This window comes from Talpa occidentalis, unplaced genomic scaffold, assembly GCF_014898055.3.
Source record: "Talpa occidentalis isolate TD23 unplaced genomic scaffold, MPIMG_talOcc4v2.1 talOcc4.7, whole genome shotgun sequence".
Taxonomy (NCBI): Eukaryota; Metazoa; Chordata; class Mammalia; order Eulipotyphla; family Talpidae; genus Talpa; species Talpa occidentalis.
The window spans coordinates 125,332,045-125,353,483 of NW_023605083.1; the positions used below are offsets into that span (position 1 = coordinate 125,332,045).

Below are 21,439 nucleotides of genomic sequence, written 5' to 3' on the forward strand. Positions count from 1 at the left end.
AGGGGACATGGACTTGACTTTTGGGGGAGCCACCATTTGTCACTACCAGAGACAAAGCTCTGATTTGAATCTTTCTTCCTAGGAGTTATACGCCAAGCACAGTAGTTTTAGGGCTGCAGACAAACAACTTGACCCATTTTTTCTGCTCTCTTCTTTCGCTGGTGTCTAAACCCCAGTCTTAATGGTTCTAGCAATGAGCCTCTGCCTAGAAAAATCAGCGCTATCGTGGTGTCTAGTCATCGCTATTAGACACTCTTTCTGCAGCAACATCCTATATGGCCGATATGATTAATTTGCTTTTACAGGTGAGGAAACAGACTCAGGTGAGGTAATTTTACAAGGTCAACCGCAGCTCGGTGAGTGGCTGGACTGGGAGCTAAATCCTAGCAAAGGTCAACAAAAGCTCTGACCGTGGGAAGCCTCTTCAGGGCGGAAGGGACACTGTGTGCACGATGAATGCAAGGATCTTGTTGCCACAAAGCAGCACTCGAGGGCATTGCCTACCCACCGCCCCCTTTCATTGATATTTTCCTTTGGGGGAAATCAGAGAGTGTGGGGGCTGAGAGTGTGGGGGCTCCAGAGTTGACAGACTGATTCCAGGCTCGGTCACGCGCTAACCACGGGACCCTAGATGAGCCATGTCGCCTCTCGAGGCTTCAGTTTCCTCGTTTGGCTGGGGAAGAGGAGCGGGGAGAGAGTGAGCCCCACATCATGGAGCTGCTGTGAGAATGAATGAAGTGAGGGGCTTGGAGCAGGACCAGACAAACGAAAACAAAAAGGGGAGCAAATGTGATGGTGCTTCTGACAACTCTGAGGCATGGTAAGTCTTGAATGTCATGCACCTGCCCCGTGGCCACCCCTGGCTTTTGCATGTCTTAACCTGAGTGGGCCTCAGCCTGAGCACGAACTTGGCTGCAGGGGGGTGCAGGCGGAGAACGCAGCCTGTGACCCTGGGGGCAGGAGTGAAGGACCAGAGAGAGCGGCACAGGGAAGGAAAAGAAGGGAAGGAGCTCGAAGCTGAGTGACCACCCCCTTGACTGGATTCGGGCCACATAAGACGCTGTGAGGTCTAGAAGTCCAGGATGCCGGAGAATTTGCAGGGAGAAGCATTTGCCCTTTGGGTCCCACCCACTCGCTGGGAGCCACCCTAAGAGGACCCCACCCACAGGCCCCCGAGCCAGAGCTCAAAGAAGACAAAGATGCATGCCCCAGGCCTGGCACCTTCACTGTGAGGTGGCCCAAAGCCCACGCAGAATTGTTTCCATGGTTGTGGCGGGAATTTGGGGGAGACCAAGAGACTAGGGCACCCACCCTCCAGCACCTCTCAGATCTGCTCGGGCCCTCCCTTGGGTGAGGCTGCCACTGTGCATGGTGGGGGCTGCAGTCCCAGGCTCTGAAAAACTTACCAGGGCGGGCACATGGACAAGGCTGCGTCCCTGCTGGCCCTGGGGTTCCCACTGAGAGCCCCAATCTTCTCCCCCTCCCCATCCAAGGTTGCCTTCCCCCCAGAACTCCAGCTGGCCTAGATGGCTTACCTGAAGGGGGCTGTACCGGCAGGAAGGGATGGAGCGCAGGCTCTCTATGACCCGGGCAGACGGGGTGAGGGAGGAGAGAGTCCTGGAGCCCTCGGGGGCTTACCAGGCACACGGCGGGCCCAGCCCCCAGCACGTCTTCACTCTGGGCTCTCCGGCCTTCTCCGTGGCCTTGTTCTCTGCCCCTCTCGTGGTTCTCGTGGTTCTCCTGCTCTCTGCTCTTCCTGGCATCGCCGTGGGGCCGCCCTTTTAGGCCCAGTCTCAGCCCAGGGGAATCCCATCTGCACAGGCCACACCCCAGGCCAGGTGCCGCCGTCAGGCCTGCATCAGGACCGCAGGGTTCCGTCCTCTATCCTAATGGCGGGAGGGCAGAAAAGCCTGGTATCATTAACTTACCCTACAGGGGTACCCAGATCTTGCGCCTTCAGGGGCCTGAGCCCCTGCTGCCCTGCTCTTGTCAGGCCACGGTGGCCGCCTTTGGTGGCTGACAATTGTCGCCTGGCCTGGTGGCATCAAGAGATCCCCCCACTCTGGTGAATTCCAAATACTTCTCCCCCCTCCGTGGGCCACTCTTTCTGTGGGTCCACACACGGGTGTGGCCAAGTCGCTGAGAAGTCCTTGCGGCCGCTTCTCCTGGGGATGCGCTCGGTGGCTGAGAACAAGGGACTCGGGGCTCCTGGGGCCCCACTCTGCCTCAGGCTTCCTTCTCGCTCAGCTTCTGGCCCCGCGACTGCCGGGCTCCAGCTTCACGACTGGCCGAGCCATTCTCTACTTCCCAGGGTCTGCCCTGGTTCTCCCCTCAGGCCACCTCTCCCTCCACTCAAAGCTGGGGGCCCCGCGGCCTGAATGGGGCCGAGTCCGGCCACGGCCTGGTTCTGATTCGCCCGCACCTGTTAGGTCAACCGAGTGTGAGGCGGGTCTCTCCTCCCCTCCTCCAGCAGCTGCCGTGGCAGGAGTGAGCGGGGGGCACTAGGCCAGCGGGCACAGGTGACGCCGGGCTCTGTGCCACCTGCTCGAGAGACATCTGTTCTGCCCTCTCACATCAAGCTCGGACGCCAGCTGGCCGAATCCCTGGTCCTGAACGCACGTATCGGGAGGGCCAAGCATCCATGCCGCAGTTGCCCCACGCACGGGCGGGCCCCGGCCCCGGCCTGCTGGATCTGCTCCTTCGTGGAGCAAATGTTAATCAAATTCTGGACTTGGTATTGTGCCCAGCCTGCTCTTTGCCGTGGGAGACCAGGGTGGCTTCACATGCTGTCACGGAGGCCCTCTGGGTTTAGCAGCAAGCCCTGAATTAATAGCCTCTCATTTTCTCCTTGCAAAGCTTCTAAAAGAGTCAGTAGAAGCCAACCAACCGCACACTCCATGTAATTACACGGCCCATACCTTTCAAGTGCTAGAACCATGGCGTGACCTTCCCACGGCAGGGGAAAGTCCTAATGATGGTGAAGCTCTGGCGAGGGGTGCTCACCACCCCCTTACCACTGGCAAGAATCCTTGTAGTCATCTATCCCGTTGGCCAAGCGTTGCCCCAGAAGGTGAGGCCTCCTTCCACATCCAGGCTGCGCATGTGGACACCCAAGCATGTTCTACTACACCTCACCCAGGGCAGTGGAAAGTCCCAGGGCGGGAAATGAGCGTTTCTTGTGGTATAGTTGAAGCTACAATGGTCAGCACGAAGTGAGTGAAGCCTCAGATGCAGCTGGAATCAGAGGCGAGGCCCAGAGGTCGTGAGGCAGAGCGCAGCTAACTGGCACGTCATTTCTCAGCAGTCTCTTTAAAACCACTGTGATAAGGCCAGGGAAGGAACTGCCATGTACTGGACGCAGGCAGGTTGCAGGCCCTGGTAGCTGCTTCATGTGCTTCATGTGCCCCCCTCACAGCTAGTAGCCTCCTCGCTCCGCTCTGATTCCTGTGGTTTCCCTCTCTTACCCCTGGCACAGACATGCGGCCCCACCAACAGCATTGGATTGACTTGATCAGAGAAGAGGAAAGAAGAGCTTTAGTCCACGGGAGATTCTGACGTGTATGCAACCCTAGGTGGACATGTTGATCTAGACAACCCTCAATAAAAATAACTTATCTAAGGGCCTCTGTGGTGGTGCAGGTGTTGAGGTCTCGGCACCATCAGGCTATTGCCAGCCACTGCAGCGTGAGTTCGATCCTCGGCCAGGGAGCTGACCTCTCCTGTCTCGCCTGCTGCTCCCCTTAGCAGTGTATTTCAGTAAATCCGCCTTTTATTTTTATTTTTTTTATAGACGCAAGTTTTATTTATTTATTTGTTTGTTTGTTTTTATTTATACAAGCACTGGGTACAGTCAGAAGCGCGGGAGGCTGAAAGAATTCAGCAGAGCCAGAGCAGGGAGCAGAGCAGGCAGAAGGACAGAAGTACACTGCTGAGGGGAGCAGCGGGCGGCAGGAGAGGTCTGCGCGCCATGTGGGACCCTCCTCTGGTGGCCGGGGAGCAGCCGGGGATCGAACCGGTGCCGCAGAGCCACGGGCAGCCTCGCAACCCAGCGCTCAACCGCTGCGCCACCGGGGAGGCCCAAATCCGCCTTTTCTGCTCTCCACTCTGTCTCTGGTGGATCCTCTCACCCCTTCACCTCTGGCCTATACCCCAGTTCTTGTATGCATAAATAAAATCTTAAAAAAAAAAAAAAAGAGGGGCCTCCCCGGTGGCGCAGCAGGTTGAGCACGGCACTGTGAAGCTGTCCGCAGCCTCTGCAGCGCCAGTTCGATTCCTGGCCGGCCAGGAAGATTCCCATATAGCAAGGCAGACCTCTCCTGTCACGCCCACTGCTCCCCACAGCAATGGACTGCAGTCCTTCTGCCTGTTCTGCTCCCTGCTCTGTCTCTGGTGAATTCTCTCACCCTCCGGTGCCTCTGGCCTGGAGCCCAGTGCTTGCATGCAAGTTGAGGGCTGAAGTTGAGAGGCAGGGGGAGGGAAAGGACAAGGAAACATCAGGGATGGTGGGGTGTGTGTGTGTGAAATCTTTTCATTTGTTGAAAAAAAGACTTAGTCCAAGGTTTGCAAATCTAAGTTCCTCCATGGTCTAGATGTCCAGGTCACCCTTGTTCTTAGAGGTCAATAATCTAACTGGAGGGGGATAGAGAAACAGAAATGTACTAACCAAAAAATAAAAATGTACTAACCAAAAATAAAAATTTACACATCAGAATCTCCCGTAGACTAAAGCTCTTCTTTCCTCTTCTCTGATCAAGTCAATCCAAATGTGGTTGGTGGGGCCGCATGTCTGTGCCAGGGGTAAGTTAATGACTAGTTAACTTTTCAAGATGTTCCACAATAATCAGCTATAATTATTGTCAGATTGGTAATTGATAGTGTTAACACATCTGTAAGCAGCACATAAAAGTTCAAAGATTTTGGGCCTCCCTGGTGGCGCAAGGGGTTAAGACTCAAGCCTACGAAGCTCTCCGCAGCCACTGCAGTATGAGTTCGATACCCAACCAGGGAGCTACCCACATGGCACAGCAGACCTCTCCTGACTCACCCGCTGCTCCCCTCAGCAGTGTACTTCGGTTGATCTGCCTGTTCTGCTCCCCACTCTGTCGCTGGTGAATCCTCTCACCTCCCACCCCTCTGGCCTGGAGCCCAGTTCTTGCATGCATTAATAAATAAATCTTAAAAAAAAAAAATTCAAAGATTTCTGGTAAACATATCTATGAGGATCAGCTATGAAGTGTACTGTAATAGATGATGACATGTAGCATCTATTTTAGCTTGCTTTTCAAAAAAAAAAATCAATGAAGATTTTAATTTTTAAAGTTTAGTTTTGGGTTCATCGTTGATAGTTGACATTGTGGCTGTGGCAAGCTCCATAAGGACCTCTTCTTTCCTGGTAACAAAACCCATTTCAGAGAGAATAAGGCACTATTGTAGTTCCAAGGGAAAAATCGTGGTTTTTTCCCCAAATTAATCATCATATTCTCCTTTCCTTAGACAGTGACTGGCCTAGGAATGACCAGGGACCTAGCTCTGACCAATAAAATGTAGACAATAATTTTGATTGAGATGTCTGGGAAAGCTTTTACTTTCCTAACTGAGAAAGGAAGACTCTTGGCCGGCGAGCTCATCTCTTTGACGTTTCTCCTAACTAGAATGTGGAGGAGGCAGCTAGAAACACAGCAGCCACTTGGTAACCATGAAGAAGCAACAATTATGGAAAGAAAAGTCAATATAGCAAAGATGATGGAACAGAAAAGGCTATCCCAGGTCCCTCACAGAAACAGTTACGCCAGGTCTGGACAATCTACTCCCTGAATCTCTTGTTAAACAAACCGCCATTTACTTAATCCAAAACAGCAGGATTTTTGTTTCTTGTAGCTGAACATATACCTGGTATAATGGAATATATTTAAAAATATAATAAAATCTGTATTAAAAAGAACAACATCAGAAATGCCTGCCTCGTGTCAAGCAGCTAAAAGAAAATCTAAGATAACATTAGAAAAGGAGAATATTTATTATACAAATATTAGAATCTATACATTCTTGGCTGATGATATGTACTTGGCTAGAAAGTCTTTCACTTTGGAGATATGCATCATTTCCTTCATGGTGGTATCTCTACTTCTCAGATTTATTAATCCATTTTCTAAAGTAGCTTCAGTGATCAAAATAGTGAAGAGGATACTCATTTCATCGTATCTAAAAAAAAAAAGTAAAATATATGAGCACAGATGTAAACTGTAAGTTCATAACATTACCTGTTTTAATTACTTTAGAGTTCATGCTTCTAAAGTCACAAAACTCAAAGGCAGGGCTTGAGAACTGAACCAAGTTCAAGTTTCTGAATCTTATTCAAAGCAAAATTTCCAGAAAGTTTCTGACTGAAAGGTCAAAGCAGAAAATGAAATCTGAGAAATAAGGCCTGGTATTTTAACATATCATCTGGGGTGACATTTTGGATCAATCTCAGAATAAGCTCAGTCTTTTGATACTTAGATGCAATCTAAAAAAAATATTTTAGACTAAAATGTTACTACTAAAATAAAGATCGAGGGTACAACAAGTTAAACCAAAATCATGCTTAATTTGTAACAGTGCAGTAAGTTATAGTTTCTAGTTCAGCAGTAATTAAATATATCCACACTGGCCTTTCTGTGGCCCAGTCACTACTGTTTCTTTCAACATTGTAGGACTCTATCAGAAATTATCTTATTTATCTATCTATCTACTTATTCAGTGTTTATTTTGTCCCACTAGGTTATAAGCTTCGTAAGAACAGAAAACTTTTCTGTCTTCTTTATGGCTGTGTCAAAGGGTACAGAACATAGTAGATGATTAATAAATCTTTGTTTGGATAAGAACATCCTAGGACAATACAGACTTCACCATAAAAAGAACAACTCTAACTTGATAATATCCACGAGTCAAATAATATTTTAAAATCTGAAGGAACTGAAAAGTTCAAGTACCACCCCTTCACTCTATAAATGACAGTCATTTATTGCTCTGTCTATAGAAATCTAATTTTTCTGATATGATCTGAAAGGGGTGTTTTAAAAACACCCCTTCACAACTTCTGACCCAAGAGACTGTACACAAAGTGATTCAACACAAAAAGTTAAAAAAAAACAACAACAAAATAAATCCAAAGGAGAGAAGAGCAGATCACTTTATTTAAAAACAGAAGTTAATGAAACAGCAGAAGGTAAGACCAGAGACAGGGATATCAATCAGGAGATCATTTCAACCACTGAGCCAAGAGATAGTGACCTTGACTGGGCAGTGGCAGTGAGGGTGGAGACACGGAGGCGAGACATATATAGGAGGTAAGCTGGCATTTAGTGATGGGCTGGATGTGGAAAGTGAGGAAGAGGGGGGAGTCAGGACGACACCCAGGTTTCAGCCTTGACAGATGGGTAAACAGAGGTGCTGGTTACAGCGAAGGCTATTTCCCTGCTCTCTCGATGCCCACTCAATCTCAGAGCAGAGCAAACCACACCATGATGGGAAAGGCACTTCAACATGCGTAATTCCATCCCTGATTAATCAATAAATACAGATACACAGATTTTTCAACATTAAGTCTTGAAGTTGCATATAATATATGCTCAAATATGCAATTAACTAAGGGCTCATGGTTCTCTGAAAGGGAAATTTAGGAATAAATTTACGTATATTTACATTGTGTTTATATAGATGTATTTAGAAGCTTTATTACTGAAAGACACAAATGTTTATCTGAATAAACACATTTTTGAGTGACAACGAAGACAATTCTTACTTTGAATAAAGCTGTTCCATTGAGGACTGCATGGTTTCCAAATAACCAGGCCACACAGAAATTCCACTTTCTAGCAATTCATTAAATAATCCTTGACAAACCTGGGGAAAACATCAAAACTTCAAGTATGAAACAGATGAAGTAGCTAAGTGGTTATCCTCTATTTGTAAAACAAATCACATTTTTCAACTTTAATATATGCACAAGTTTCTTTAATTGTGACAATATTGTTTATAATTTGTTGTATACTTTTAAAGTTGTACTTCCTCTGAAAATGAAGAAATTAAGCATTGCAAAGCTGAATATAAAATGCAAATCTTCTCTGAAATTTTTATATTAAGTACAAAAATTAGTACCATCATCATCATCATGTGAAACTCAAATAAAACCAAAACAGATTCCATCTGAGGAAAAGTTGTCCAAAGGGCTATGTCAACTCTAAACTCAAGAGAGTTGAGAACTATCAGGAAGAGAAGGAAATAATGGAAACTAGGGAGACACAGCCAGGAAAGTATGAGGAAAACCAGGAGAGTGCCATTCTGAAGGCCAGCTAAAGAAAATATTTGGAGAAGATAATGACTGATTACTTGGAGTAGATGCTGTAGACAAAAGCCAGACAGGAAATGAAAAAGGAATAATGAGTGACACAGTAAACTTAACTTTTGTCTTAATAAGCAATGGTGAGGTAAAATGAAGCAAAATTTAAAAGGCCCTTAAACATCTAGAACTTGAGTTCTAGAGCAGGATCCCCCATCTGGCACTGCTGACATAGATGTTGTGCCTCATCCTCGGCCTCCACTAGATGCCGGTAGAGCCCTACCCTGCTGTGACAACCAAGATGTCTCCAGACATTACCAAATGTCCTGAGCAGGGAGGGAGCCTGAGCAAGCAGCACCCCTCGCAAACTTGAGTGGCTTTAGCATAAGCGGGAGGGCTCGTCAAAACAGACCGCTCAGCCTCTCTCCCAGCTTCTGAAACATCAGGTCTGCAGTGGGAACCAAGAATTGCATTTCTAACTTGTTCCAAGGGAAAGACCATAGCAAAGTAAATGGGTGTTCATTTGCTATTTGGAGGATGAAAATGTAGTTATTAATAAATCTAAGAAAATAATAGGGAAATTGGGCCTCCCCGGTGGCGCAGCGGTTGAGCACTGGGTTGCGAAGCTGCCCGCAGCCTCTGCAGCGCTGGTTTGATCCCTGGCCGCCGGGTGAGGGTCCCACATGGCGCGCAGACCTCTCCTGCCGCCCGCTGCTCCCCTCAGCAGTGTCAGTCTGCCTGTTCTGCTCTTCCCTTTGGCTCTGGTGAATTCTCTCACCCTTCCGTGCTTCTGACTGTACCCAGTGCTTGTACAAATAAATAAATAAATCTTTAAAAAAAAAAATAGTTCAATGCTAGCAAATGTTATAAAAAAAAAAAAAAAAAAAAAGAAAATAATAGGGAAATAAATACATAGATTTTAACAAAGTTAGCTGCTGCTGTTGTAGAGTAACCCCGATACAAAACGGGGTGCCTGACTGTGGGTCCTCACCTGCGCGCTTAAAAGGATTTATCCTTTCCCCCTAACACTGCCAGCAAAAAAATTTGCTCTTTTCACTGGAAGTTAGAAAAGGAGAGAAGCAGCTCTAAGCATAATTGTATGATGGGGAAGACCTGAGGGAATAAGAACCCTCACCCCATGGGTGAGAGTGCAAGTAGGTATAGCCAGTCCAGCGGCAATCTAGGTGAGATGGAGAAACTAAAGATACATATTCACTTTATCCAGCAATCCTGCACCTCTGCACACAACCAACAAACGCTCTTGCATGGCCCAGACACCTCTAGGCATAAGGAGCTGCCACACTGCTGAGGGAAAAAAGTTAAAAACAGAATATATACCATACTAAATAAACTTTTTGGTAAATTTAAAACACCCACTGGCATAAAATATTATATTCTTGGTAAACTAACAAAAACAAAAGAAAATAAGGCCTGCAATCATAATGACAAAAACTAGGGAGTGTGGTTCTTTGTCATGCAAACAAAAAACCTAGGAAGTGCTACTTACAAGGGTGCTGTGGGCCTACCACAACAGGGCAAAGTACAAATTAAGCCATTATCCTCCCTTTCCCTAAACTCACTATCTGTACCATCACAGACTTCTCCACCGGCAGAAAGCTGGGGGGGGGGGGGGGGTGGGGGTGGTGGGGGAGAAGCAATGTTTTTAGTGTTGTCACTCAGGTGTGAGTCAGGCAGAAATAATGACTGCTGGAGAGGTCCCTGAAAAGAAACTGACCCACCCTCCTGGCTTTTCTCAAGGGTACTCAGACTAGAGAGATCAGAGGGAAAAAATCAAAATAAAATTATAGCTCTAGAATCTGTGCTTATACCAAAAACATTATGTTAAGAAGGGAAGGTGTTAGGGGGAAAAGGATGTCCTAAAGCTAATTCCATACAGGCTTTTTGGACTCCACCCCCACCCCAGGCCAAAGCCAAAGACCCTGGAACTCCAAATCCCATCCCCACCAAAGGGAAGGTGGCTGGGACCTGAGGGTGGGGTTAAGCAGCCAGGTGGATATAAAAGGCAGACACGTGGGCTTTGGGGATCCCCCATTTTTGGCTCTCCGCCAGCTCGCAGCGGTCTGGCCAGCTCTGAGAGTGACTTTGGGTTTCCAGGTCGGCGGATCAGGTAGGACGCATTAAAGACTTTATTTTCCTATTTTCTCCCTGAGTTGTACATTTTCCTTATTTTCTTTTCCCTTGTAAATAAACCTTTTATTAACCTTTTGTGTGTGCCTGTAGTGGAGTATTCATAAGTCCCTTGTAAGCGCGCAGGTGAGGACCCACAGCCAGGCAACCCGTTCAATAGGACCTCCCTGGTGGCGCAGGTGGTTGACTGCAGTGCTGTGAAGCTGTCCACAGCCTCTGCAGCACTGGTTCAACCCACACAGTGTGGCAGACCTCTCCTGTCTCCCTGCTGCTCCCCTCAGCAGTGTATTTCAGTCAGTCTGCCTGTTCTGTTCCCAGCTCTGTCTCTGGTGAATCCTCTCACCCTCCCACACATCTGGCCTGTACCCAGGTTCTTGTATAAATAAATAATCTTAAAAAAAAAAAAAAAAAAAAGGGAAGGGAGCAAGATATAATTCACTAGATATTTATACAAATATTTTGATTTCAAAACTGTGTGTCCTTATTTTGAAAGTACACCTATGGCTGAGCATGACAGCAACAGCAAATCCCCTGAGTTGCATTCAGTGTCTTTTAAAATACTCTAAATTAACTATAATTAATCACAGTATCCAGTTTGTTATTTAAATATAAAAAAAGCAAATGAGGGCCTCCCCAGTGGCGCAGCGGTTGAGCGCTGGGTTGCGAAGCTGCCCGCAGCCTCTGCAGCGCCGGTTCAATCCCCGGCTGCTCCCCGGCCACCGGAGGAGGGTCCCACATGGCGCGCAGACCTCTCCTGCCGCCCGCTGCTCCCCTCAGCAGTGTACTTCGGTCCTTCTGCCTGCTCTGCTCCCCGCTCTGGCTCTGGTGAATTCTCTCACCCTCCCGCGCTTCTGACTGTACCCAGTGCTTGTATAAATAAATAAATAAATAAATCTGGGGGGGGGGGAGAAGCAAATGAATCAAGATAAAATTTTAAATGGGAAGTTACCCATTTACTTAGAAAAATGGTTATCATTGAAATTCTGACTCTAAAACTCATTTGACCTACCTGTCTCAGCTCCATTGCTGGGCCTCTTCCCATATCCAGAGCAACTTTAATAGGAGCCAAGCAAGGATGAAGTTTAAGTACCTAATGCAATTTAAAGAGAGGACAACACATCTAGTGTAAATATAACACAAATACAATGAAATATTTAACAATGAAAATTTTGTGTGAAAATGGAAGCTGGTTTGCGGTCACAAGAAATCGTGTAATGAAGTGTTTTCTGCTGTCTATAACCAGCTGCTCCTAGATTTCCCCACTTACATGTTCTGCAGAAGTAAGCTCACCTGATACTCTCCCATTTCCTGAGAACTCCATTTTCCCTGACTCCAAGGGCCCCTTCCCAGCATCGCGGCCTCTAGCCTGGGCCATGGGGTTAGTATTTGAACCTTGTTTTACCAGAGTCGCCCCCTCTTCTTACTCAGCACTTAAATGGCTACCTGGTGCCAGATATAGTTCAATGTGCTAGGGACAAAAACTCTCATCCTTCATGGTGAGGGAAGACTGATAATAAGCAAAATAAGTAATATATTTGAAGATGATTAAGTGCTTAAAAAAAAAAAGGAAGATATGCCGGAGACAGAGCTGGCCAGGGCAGGCTGAGGAGGCCTTTTGCAATTTTTAAATAAAAATGGAAAGAGAAGGTCTCTGAGCATCTGAGCAAATACTTGAAAGGAGGTTGGGCAACAAGACACACAGATGCTGCAGGAAGAGTATTCCAGGCAAAGGGGAGAACAAAAGACAAGGCTGGGAGCACGACTGGCATGTTCTGAAAAGAGCAAGGAAGCCCAGTCACGAGAGCAGGCCACGGCGGGGGAAGCACAGTAGGAGAGGGCAAAAAGGAAAAGGTTTTGAACACATTTTAGGGGCTTTGGCTTTTCTTCTGAGTGAGATGAGGAGCTTCCTGGAGTTTTGAGCAGAGAAGCAAAGCAACAGGTACCTTTTAAAAGGTCACTCTGTTGGGGAGGGAAGGAATGATGGCGGCTTAGGTGGACATGGTAAGAAATGGACAAATTCAAGATATATTTTGAAGGTAGAAACAGGTAGGTTTTGCTGATGGTGTAGATGTGGGTAAAAGAGACAGAAAAGATGCCTACCCTATAAATCCTGAGTCCCAGAACAAATCTGTAATTGGATGTTCTCTATGGCCACGTTAGGTTAAATGTGCATCACATAGAATAAATCACCTCTGCAGAGCAGTGCTGCCAACCCTGGCTTACATTCCCAGCTGAGCACTTAACATGTTAAAACTTCTGACTTGAGGCAGCTTTCACATTCAGTGGGACTTGACTATTTTAAACTTGCCACTAACACACCTACTTCTCCACATTTTAAGCTAATAATCATGCCTCCTAATTCCCTGAGAAAATACAGGCGATAAGTAAAATTTCCTTCAAAGGCTAGCCAGACCTGGTAGCCTATTTGTTTATACCATCACTTCTTTCCTCCCTGCTATTTGAAATAATTCCATTTCAAGACAAATCCCTTCACTTGTGTTTGTGATTGTGTCCCGATAACTCCTGTTTCTTCCAAAATCTTGCTCTATAGCCATTTCTTTTCCCTCATACAGCACCAACCTCTCCTTCTCTTGATTTTGAGGACATAAAAATGCTCTAACTGCATGTTCTAAAATAAGCCCTTCCCGTGACCCAGGCCCTCATCTAGTTCTGAGGTACTGTGATGAGCCACATGGGTCAGACCAGCAGCAGAGAGGTCAACAGCACAAGTCATGCTTGCGACTTCCTCCCATGTAACAACAGTCAGCTTTCTGATACAAATGGAGGTCACTAATGGAAAGGCTCAGGGGGTAAGCAGCAGCAGGAACTCTCCAGCTGACTGTGAGCAAACAGAAATGTCTTTGTGTTCCCTAATAGGATGCTTAGTTTAATTCTGTGGGTACCAGCTTATTATTACTGTGCCCAGATTCTAAAGAAACTGGAAAATACTTATATTATTTATACTAAAAGAAATTTATTATTCAGGGTTTTGTTAGAAATCAAGTATATTAACATTAAGGGGGGGGGCGGGCATATTTTTAGCCACCCAAGTCTAACTTTGGAATATTGAAAGCACCTTTCTATGAAGATTTTTCTTTCTCGTGAAGGAGTTCTCCGTTAGCTGGAAAGAATCATACAGGTAAGCCAGCATGCCTCGGTCTAGATCTCCAGTTACAGACAAAACAGAAGGAACCACATTTTTTCGTCCATCTCGACCCTTCATAGAAAAGTAGAACAAAAAATAAAATATCATTTAGCAGACTATTTCTTAAAATTACATATTTTAGACTTAAAAAATGAAGATATAAACTTCCAATTCACTTCACAAAGCATCCATTCTGTGCAAGCTGCTAGTCACCACTGGGCCCACAAAGATGATTCATGACCCAGTCTCTGCTCCCCACTGAGTCTTTAAGAATGACTGCAGTAAGAATGTCTTGAATTTTAAACCTGACGGGTGCTGGGGCCACTCTCAGAGATTCTGAACAGACTGGACGGCAGTAGGAACAAGGCATCACTGTAGGAACAAGGCATCACTGTTTTTTCAGTGCTCCCCAGGTGAGAATTGACACTTGGAAATTTGAAGATTATAACAAAATCCAGAAAGTCCTTAGAGAAAACAATTGGTATGCTTGTGGAAAGGGGAAATTATTTATGGGAATATAAAGTTCTTCTCATAATGAGCAAACAGCCTTAAAAAAACTTGCTTCTTAGGCATTCCTGGTGGCACAAGGGGTTAAGTGTCAGCACTATGAAGCTTATTGGCAGTCACTGTAGCACAAGTTCAATCCCCGGCCAGGGAGATAACCCACATGGCGCAGCAGACCTCTCCTGTCTCACTCACTGCTCCCCTCAGTAGTGTATTTCAGTCAATCCGCCTGTTCTGCTCCCCTACTCTGTCTCTGGTGAATCCTTTCACGCCCCCGCCAACACACACACATACCTCTGGCCTACACCCCAGTTCTTGTAAGCATAAATAAATAAAATATAAATCTTAAAAAAAAAAAACTTGCCTCTTACTACTTTAAGGCTATGATTATGAATATTAAATATACCATAATGCAGGATTTAGACCAAGTACTATTAAACTTATTATTCCCTCCCTTTTATTTATTTATTTGTTTGTTTGTTTGTTTGTTTTGTTTATACATGCACTGGGTACAGTCAGAAGTGCGGGAGGGTGAGAGAATTCACCAGAGCCAGAGCGGGGAGCAGAGCAGGCAGAAGGACCGAAGTACACTGCTGAGGGGAGCAGTGGGCGGCAGGAGAGGTCTGCGCGCCATGTGGGACCCTCCCCGGTGGCGGGGGATTGAACCGGCGCTGCAGAGGCTGTGGGCAGCTTCGCAGCCCAGCGCTCAACCGCTGCACCACCTGGGAGGCCCTATTTATTTATTTTTTAAAAGATTTATTTATTTATGCATACAAGAGCTGGGGCACAGGTCAGAGATGCCGGGGGGTGAGAGGATTCACCAGAGACAGAGTGGGGAACAGAACAGGCAGATTGACTGAAATACACTGCTGAGGGGAGCAGTGGGCAAGTCAGGAGAGGTCTGCTGTGCCATGTGGGTAGCTCCCTGGCGCCAGCTGGGGATCGAACTCATGCTGAAGAGGTTGTGAACTCTTTTATAGTGCGGTGCCACCAGGGAGGCCCTATTCTCTCCCTTTCAAACCGATGAGGAAAGAATCGTTTCAAATTTTATAAAATGTCAATTCTAGAAAAATATTTTAAGTTTTAATAAAAGCAGTTCTTTCTTCACCATCCCTTTTCCCTTTGGCCAGGACTAAGTTTTTGGTCAGCTGACAGAAGCACTAAACCTGGAATGTCCAGGGCCAAACTCTGGGCTGATGTGACTGGGGTACAAGGCCAGGCTTTCTGACTTCCTCTTCCTTTCCTTCTTCCCTTAGTTCTGGTCAGGGCACCTGATGAGGGGGACTTTAAAAGGGTGAGCAGCATGCCCAGGGGCAAGCTCTCTAACTAGTCTTTCTTCCTCCCCCTTTTATATGAGGCAGGTTTCTCACTGCTAAGTAAGATAACCACAAAAAATCCACCATTTCACAAGCCTCTGGGCAAGAATCTGCAGTGGATACTGCAACTGGCAGGTCAAAATTTGCCAAGAAAAAGATTATTTATGTAGTCTTAAATTAACTGCCCACAAAAGATTTACTCATTAGTAAGTACAAAATGCTTGTCAACTTTATATTGGAGGAAATCTGGTAGCACCATCTTAATTAAGTGATAAAAGTCACACTGATATCCATCTTGATATGATGTCTTGCAATGAGGATATTCCTAGCAAAAATACTTAAATCATGAGAAAACATTGGAAAAACCCAAACTGCAGGGACATGCTACAAATTAACTGGCATATATTCTTCAAAAACATCAACGTCATCAAGGACAAGGAAAGGGGAAAGGAATTGTTCATTTGAAATATGTGCTACCAGATTTCATCTGGACCCTATAAAGGGTATATTGGAAAAATACATTATGTCCGAAGGGTTCTGTGCACTGCACAGTTATACAGATGAGTGTTCTTGCACTTGAGAAATACATACTAAGCTATTAAGAGGCCACAGGGCATCTTGTCTGCAACTTATTCTCAAACAGTTTAAAACTGATCATAGAGAATCTGCATAAAGGCTACACAGGAACTAAAAGTAAAACATACGTGTAACTTAGACCCGTTTCCAGGATACATGTGTAAAAGTTCATGATCTCCTAGATTCCAGAGGGTTTCTATTGGCTCCTTTCCCCAAGGGAAATTGTAGTAAAGTTTGTTTCCTTTTCGTCCCTCTTCATCCTGACAATCGCTGCTGCTGAAGTTGGATGGACTCACTGCAAACTAGAAAACAAAGTGTCTTATTAACTTATTAATAAGTAAAGATGCCCGAGACATTTTATGTAGCATCTGAAAGTGGTCAAATCCCAAATAAAAATTAAGTTTAATTAAATATGAGTAATATACTGCTAAAATTACTGTGTTTTAATTTGAAAGAACTACAGAGAAAAACTGTTGGATGCTATCTAGCTAGCCTCTTTGTGGTCAGTTAGTAAAAAGGAAAAGTAACCATGAACTCAAAGGGATATCAAAGTATCATATACTAACCATTCTTATCCTCCTGTGAAGTGCTTGACTCTTTGTGAATATTCCATTTAGTTTAGATGGGTGGTTGGGGATTTTAAGAGTTGGAGAAAGAAAAACAGCCAAACAAAAATGCTTAGCGCAATTCTTTTATCTTCAGCATAAATTAAAACTTGGTTATAAATTACAGAGCCATTTCAATAATATGGAGGTAGGAAGCAAAAGCTAAAGATGGTAAGAGTGAGCAAAGGTCAAACTTGACACCAGCCAAGAATGCCAGGTTAGAGAGCTGAACTTTACCTTGTATGTAAAGTCTTATCAACGAAACCTTCTGAGCAAGAGATAATTAATAACGTCTTTACCAAAGTAACTTTGTCATATAGAACATTGAAAATCATTATAAAGAGTTTTTATCTGTATTTATCATAATTGACTCTTATAAACATATAACATAGGTACATCAAGTATCATTTCATTTATTATAGAGAAGTCTTACCTCTGACACACTAAGACAACTTACTTATTAATTATAAAATTAAGGGTAATTATTGTAGTACCTTTCTCCACCACAGGAGTCGATGACGTAACCAGAAGTCAAGCCACTGGCTTGCAGTTCTTGCTGAAGTAAACCATACCAGTGAAGCTTCAGTCTTCTCACCGAGTCTTTGGAGATCAGAAACATCAGATATTTATTATTGGAAAATTATATAACCCATCCCAAAGTGAAAATGACCAGTTCATGACCATTTAAATACAGGCCCAAGTTATTTACCATATTTTGTACCTTTTAACACCATCAGGTGTTTGTTTCGTTTCAGAAACAGGATGAAAACACACCCCAATCTGAGCAAGGCCAAAAGGTAACTTCTTGTTTACCAGATCCAGACAATTAACATAGTGGGACAAGGCACCTGGTCAAAAGAAAAATCAATCATTGTACAAATCTACTCTGTAAGCCCAATCACCATTTTGGTAAATATATAGACAAACTGATACAATAATGCTAGCACAGCAGTATAAGTAGCATGGTATTATTAAGGCAGATTTTAATCAACAAAACTAAGGCTCTACATAATTTTAAGCAGAATTTCCCCAACTTTTAAACATTTTCAAATCTACAAAAAGTTGAAAAAAAAATAGTACAATAAATACTATTTACCTGTAAACAGTATACTAAATACTAAATACCTGTATATCCTTTATCTAGATTCACCAGTTGTCAACATTTTGCCATTTATTTTTTCTTGTTCACCCAAAACATTTCAAAATGCATCTCCTAAAGTTCAAAGTATTATTTTACCATACAATCAACATAATACCATCATTTCATCTAAATAGGCTTAGTATTTTATTTTCTTTAATTTTCACTCAAAATGTCACTATGGCTGTTCTTTTCTCCCTAATCAAGGGGCATGTGCTGCATTTTGATATGGTTTCTTCAATATTTTTGAATCTAGAGCATTTCCCGATTCCTTCCTCTCTAACTTTCCTTTTAGTGGTATTGGCTTTTGATTTGAGCCCAGACAGTCAGATTATTTCACACTAGAGATTTGTCTGGTTGCTTCCTTATGATTTAATTTGGGTTAACCATTTTTAGCAGGAAGAAATATATATATATACACAGTTGATGTATAAGTCTCTCTTTTTTAAAGATTTACTTATTTATGCATATAAGAACTGGGATACAGACCAGAGTTGTGGGGGTGAGAGGATTCACCAGAGGCAGGGTGGGGAACAGAACAGGTGGACTGACTGAAATACATTGCTGAGGGGAGCAGCGGGAAGATAGGAGAGGTCTGCTGCACCACGTGGGTCAGATCCCTGACCAGGAAGTGAATTCGTGCTGCAGTGGCTGCAGACAGCATCATAGTGCTGAGACTCAACCCTCTGCGCCACCAGGGAGGCCCCGATGGGGAAGTTTTATTTAACAGAGGGACATAGTGTCAAGTTATCTATTAATAAAACCAAATTTGATTACCTGATTAAAGTAATGAAAATCCATTCTCCAGCAATATCCTGCTGCCCAACAATCTTTCTCTCAGCCAATAGTTTAAAATCTGTTGGTGATCCTTGATTGAATTATTATATTGGATTATTATAAAATCATGAAGTAGTGCTATTCCAGACCTATCTTTCCTTCCTTACTTATTGCGTTCCTTCTGTAGAACCATAAACTTTCTCCATCTTTTCTCTCTACCAGGCTTCTTACTCTGTTTGGCACTATGGATTTTGTTCTGTGTTATAATTCATTAACATCAATATTCAATGTGTCCCAAATTTAGCCAGTGGGAGCCTTCTTAAAGCCGGCATGTGTGTCCCTTTGCTATGACCCCGTTAGTCTTCAAGTAATTCTTTGCTTTCTAGAACCACAAAATGTGCCAAATTTGCCCTGTACTTTCCCTGTTCCAGACCTGGAAGCCATTTTTCAAGTACTGGTTCATTTTAGAAACCAAGATCTGTTCATTGCCACGAACATCATTGCTTCTTTTAATGAATCAAGCCAGGAAATACATATCTGAAGTTTTTGAATTTGATACTGCCAATTCAAATTTAACAATATAGAGTTGATCCTTGTCTTCTTTTATATTTGGATCCCTTTCTTCTTACAGTGAAAATCTTGGTTCTTCATAACATTAATCTATGTTATGCTTTAACATATAAAACAGCTCCAGAATTAGAATTCCCACAGCAACAAATGTAAATCCTCTCAGGAAGAAAAAAACACTGCCCCCCCCCCAAAAAAAGACTCAATTTACCTTACAATTTTTGTATACACAAGTTACTTAGACTATCACAGGCAAAATTCAAGTCACCAAAACCCTAAAGACAAACAGATACCAGAAACAGGTTTGTGATTAGACGTGGACTTTAAAATGTGATAAATGTGTTCAAGAAAGCTGATGACAAGATGGGGGAAAGGCTGAACATACATGTAATTAATCACAGAAGGACTGAAGAAAGATAATGGGGCAATAACAATATCTGGGGACAGAACTGTGGAGAATTTTTTGAGACTTCGTAAGCAGAGGCTACCACATTCAAACAAAAGCATGAGGAACATAAAGAAGTGGCCAACTGGTTAAGTCTAAGCTGAAAACACTAGACAGCCAAAGAATTTGGCAAACAAGTGGCTTTACATTTCCTGAAGGCAAGACCATGTCTACGCTGGAGGAAGGGGACTCTAAGAGTGCAAAGTCTCCTCTTCCAAAAGGGAAGAAAAATAATGATTTGTTTTGCAATATGGTAATAAGCAGTGACTTAACTGCCTCAAAAGTAAAGCCATCCATGGAATAATTAAAGTAGTACAAATCAAAATTCTCACATTTATGTTATTAAGGTGTCTTTAAAAAGCTACATACAGGGCCTTCCTGGTGGCACAAGGGGTTAAGCAACACACTGTGAAGCAATCCGCAGCCTCTGCAGCAAGATCTCAATACCTGGCTGGCCAGGGAGCAACCCACATGGCATAGCAGACCTCTCCTGTCTTGCCCGCTGCTCCCCTCAGCAGCGTATTTCAGTCTGCTTGCTCTGTTCCCCGCTCTGTCTCTGGTGGATCCTCTCCCCGCCCCCCAACTCCCGCATCTCTGGCCTGTACCTCAGTTCTTGTATGCATAAATAAATCTTAAAAAAAATAAATAAAAGGCTACATACAATACGGATACTAATTTGCAGAGATCCCTGGACATTGGTTATTTTTCATTGCTTTCCAGTAACGTGGAATGAAAAATGGCAAGGACAGCATTCTGCAAAGAGAAGTGGGGGGGGGGGGGGCGGGCGGCACATCTGCCCCCTACAGAACCTGTTTTCATGGAATCTCTGTAATGTTTTTGTTGACTTTAAAGGCAACTGGTACCCTACCAACTTATGTGCATTCGCTCAAGAATCACTTATAAAGTTTAATCAGTCCTATTGTTTCTCGAACTCAAAAAGGGCTCTTCCAACAACAAACAGACCGTGATCAGTTTTCATGTAAAAAACTGGGGGAGGGAGGGCAATTTCCTTTTGCCTTGGAACAATCAGCTCCTGATTAACAAATGTCTATTGTGTGTAAACTTGAAGAAAGTGACTGTGGAAATATCGGCCAGCAGCGTGGAACTGATGCACAAATGATGCCAACACACAACTTCAGCTGGTCTCAGATCCTGGGGCTGCCCCGTGGAACCGCGAGCACTACCGGCCCCGGGAGGCTCCGGAAGGCAGGCCGTCAGGGCACCTCACCGAGCAGACGGAGGCGCAGCAGGCGTCTTCTTCGCCCAGGGACTAACGGGCCCGGTGGCAATTCCCGAATCGAGGCGGCTTTTCCACCCCGACACCTACTCCGAAGCGTGCAACCGCGCGGCATACCGTGAAGAAGGTTCTCCCGCAGCTCCCCAGAAGTTCTGAGCACGTTCTCAAGGCGCGCTACTAGCTGGTCCTTACTCAGGTCTCCGTCCTGCAGGGCCTCGCGCAGCGCCTCCGCGGAGACTGACCTGGCGGCCCCGGCCCGCGGCCGCGCGGGGCCCGGCGGGTGGAGCGGGGCGTCCACGCGCAGCACCTGCTGCTCCCGCAGCGCCGCCAGCGCCGCCCACCACTCCGCCGCCAGGTTCTGCCGCAGCTCGGCGCCCAGGGGCCCGAGGCCGGGGTGGCGCCCGCGCAGGAGCGCGTCCCGGCCGGGCGGCGGCCCCGCGCCGCCGAGGAAGTGCCGGCGCCGGCAGAGCTCCAGCAGCGCCGCGCCGCCGTCCCCGCGCTCGGGGGCCGCTCCCGGCGCGCTCCCCGCCGGCGGCGCTCCGCGGGCGCCGCTCGCTGACGTCAGCCGCGCCGGCGGCCCTCCACGGACTCGGCCCCCCAAGGCGGAAAACAGGCGCCGGCAGCCCCTCCGGCAGGCGCCCGCCGCCGCCCCGCAGCGCAT

At 45.4% G+C, this 21,439-nt stretch overlaps 1 protein-coding gene across 1 annotated transcript; it reads right to left on the minus strand.

The window, feature by feature from the left end:
- Positions 1–5,997: 5,997 nt before the first annotated feature.
- POLG2 (DNA polymerase gamma 2, accessory subunit) lies at positions 5,998–21,439 on the minus strand. The gene is made up of 8 exons (XM_037493314.1): positions 20,896–21,439; positions 17,336–17,462; positions 17,109–17,214; positions 16,138–16,311; positions 13,545–13,685; positions 11,478–11,558; positions 7,784–7,884; positions 5,998–6,201 (listed from the first exon to the last, which is right to left on the minus strand). The coding sequence occupies exons 1-8, from the start codon at positions 21,437–21,439 to the stop codon at positions 6,036–6,038; spliced, it is 1,440 nt and encodes a 479-aa protein (XP_037349211.1). The 3' UTR covers positions 5,998–6,035.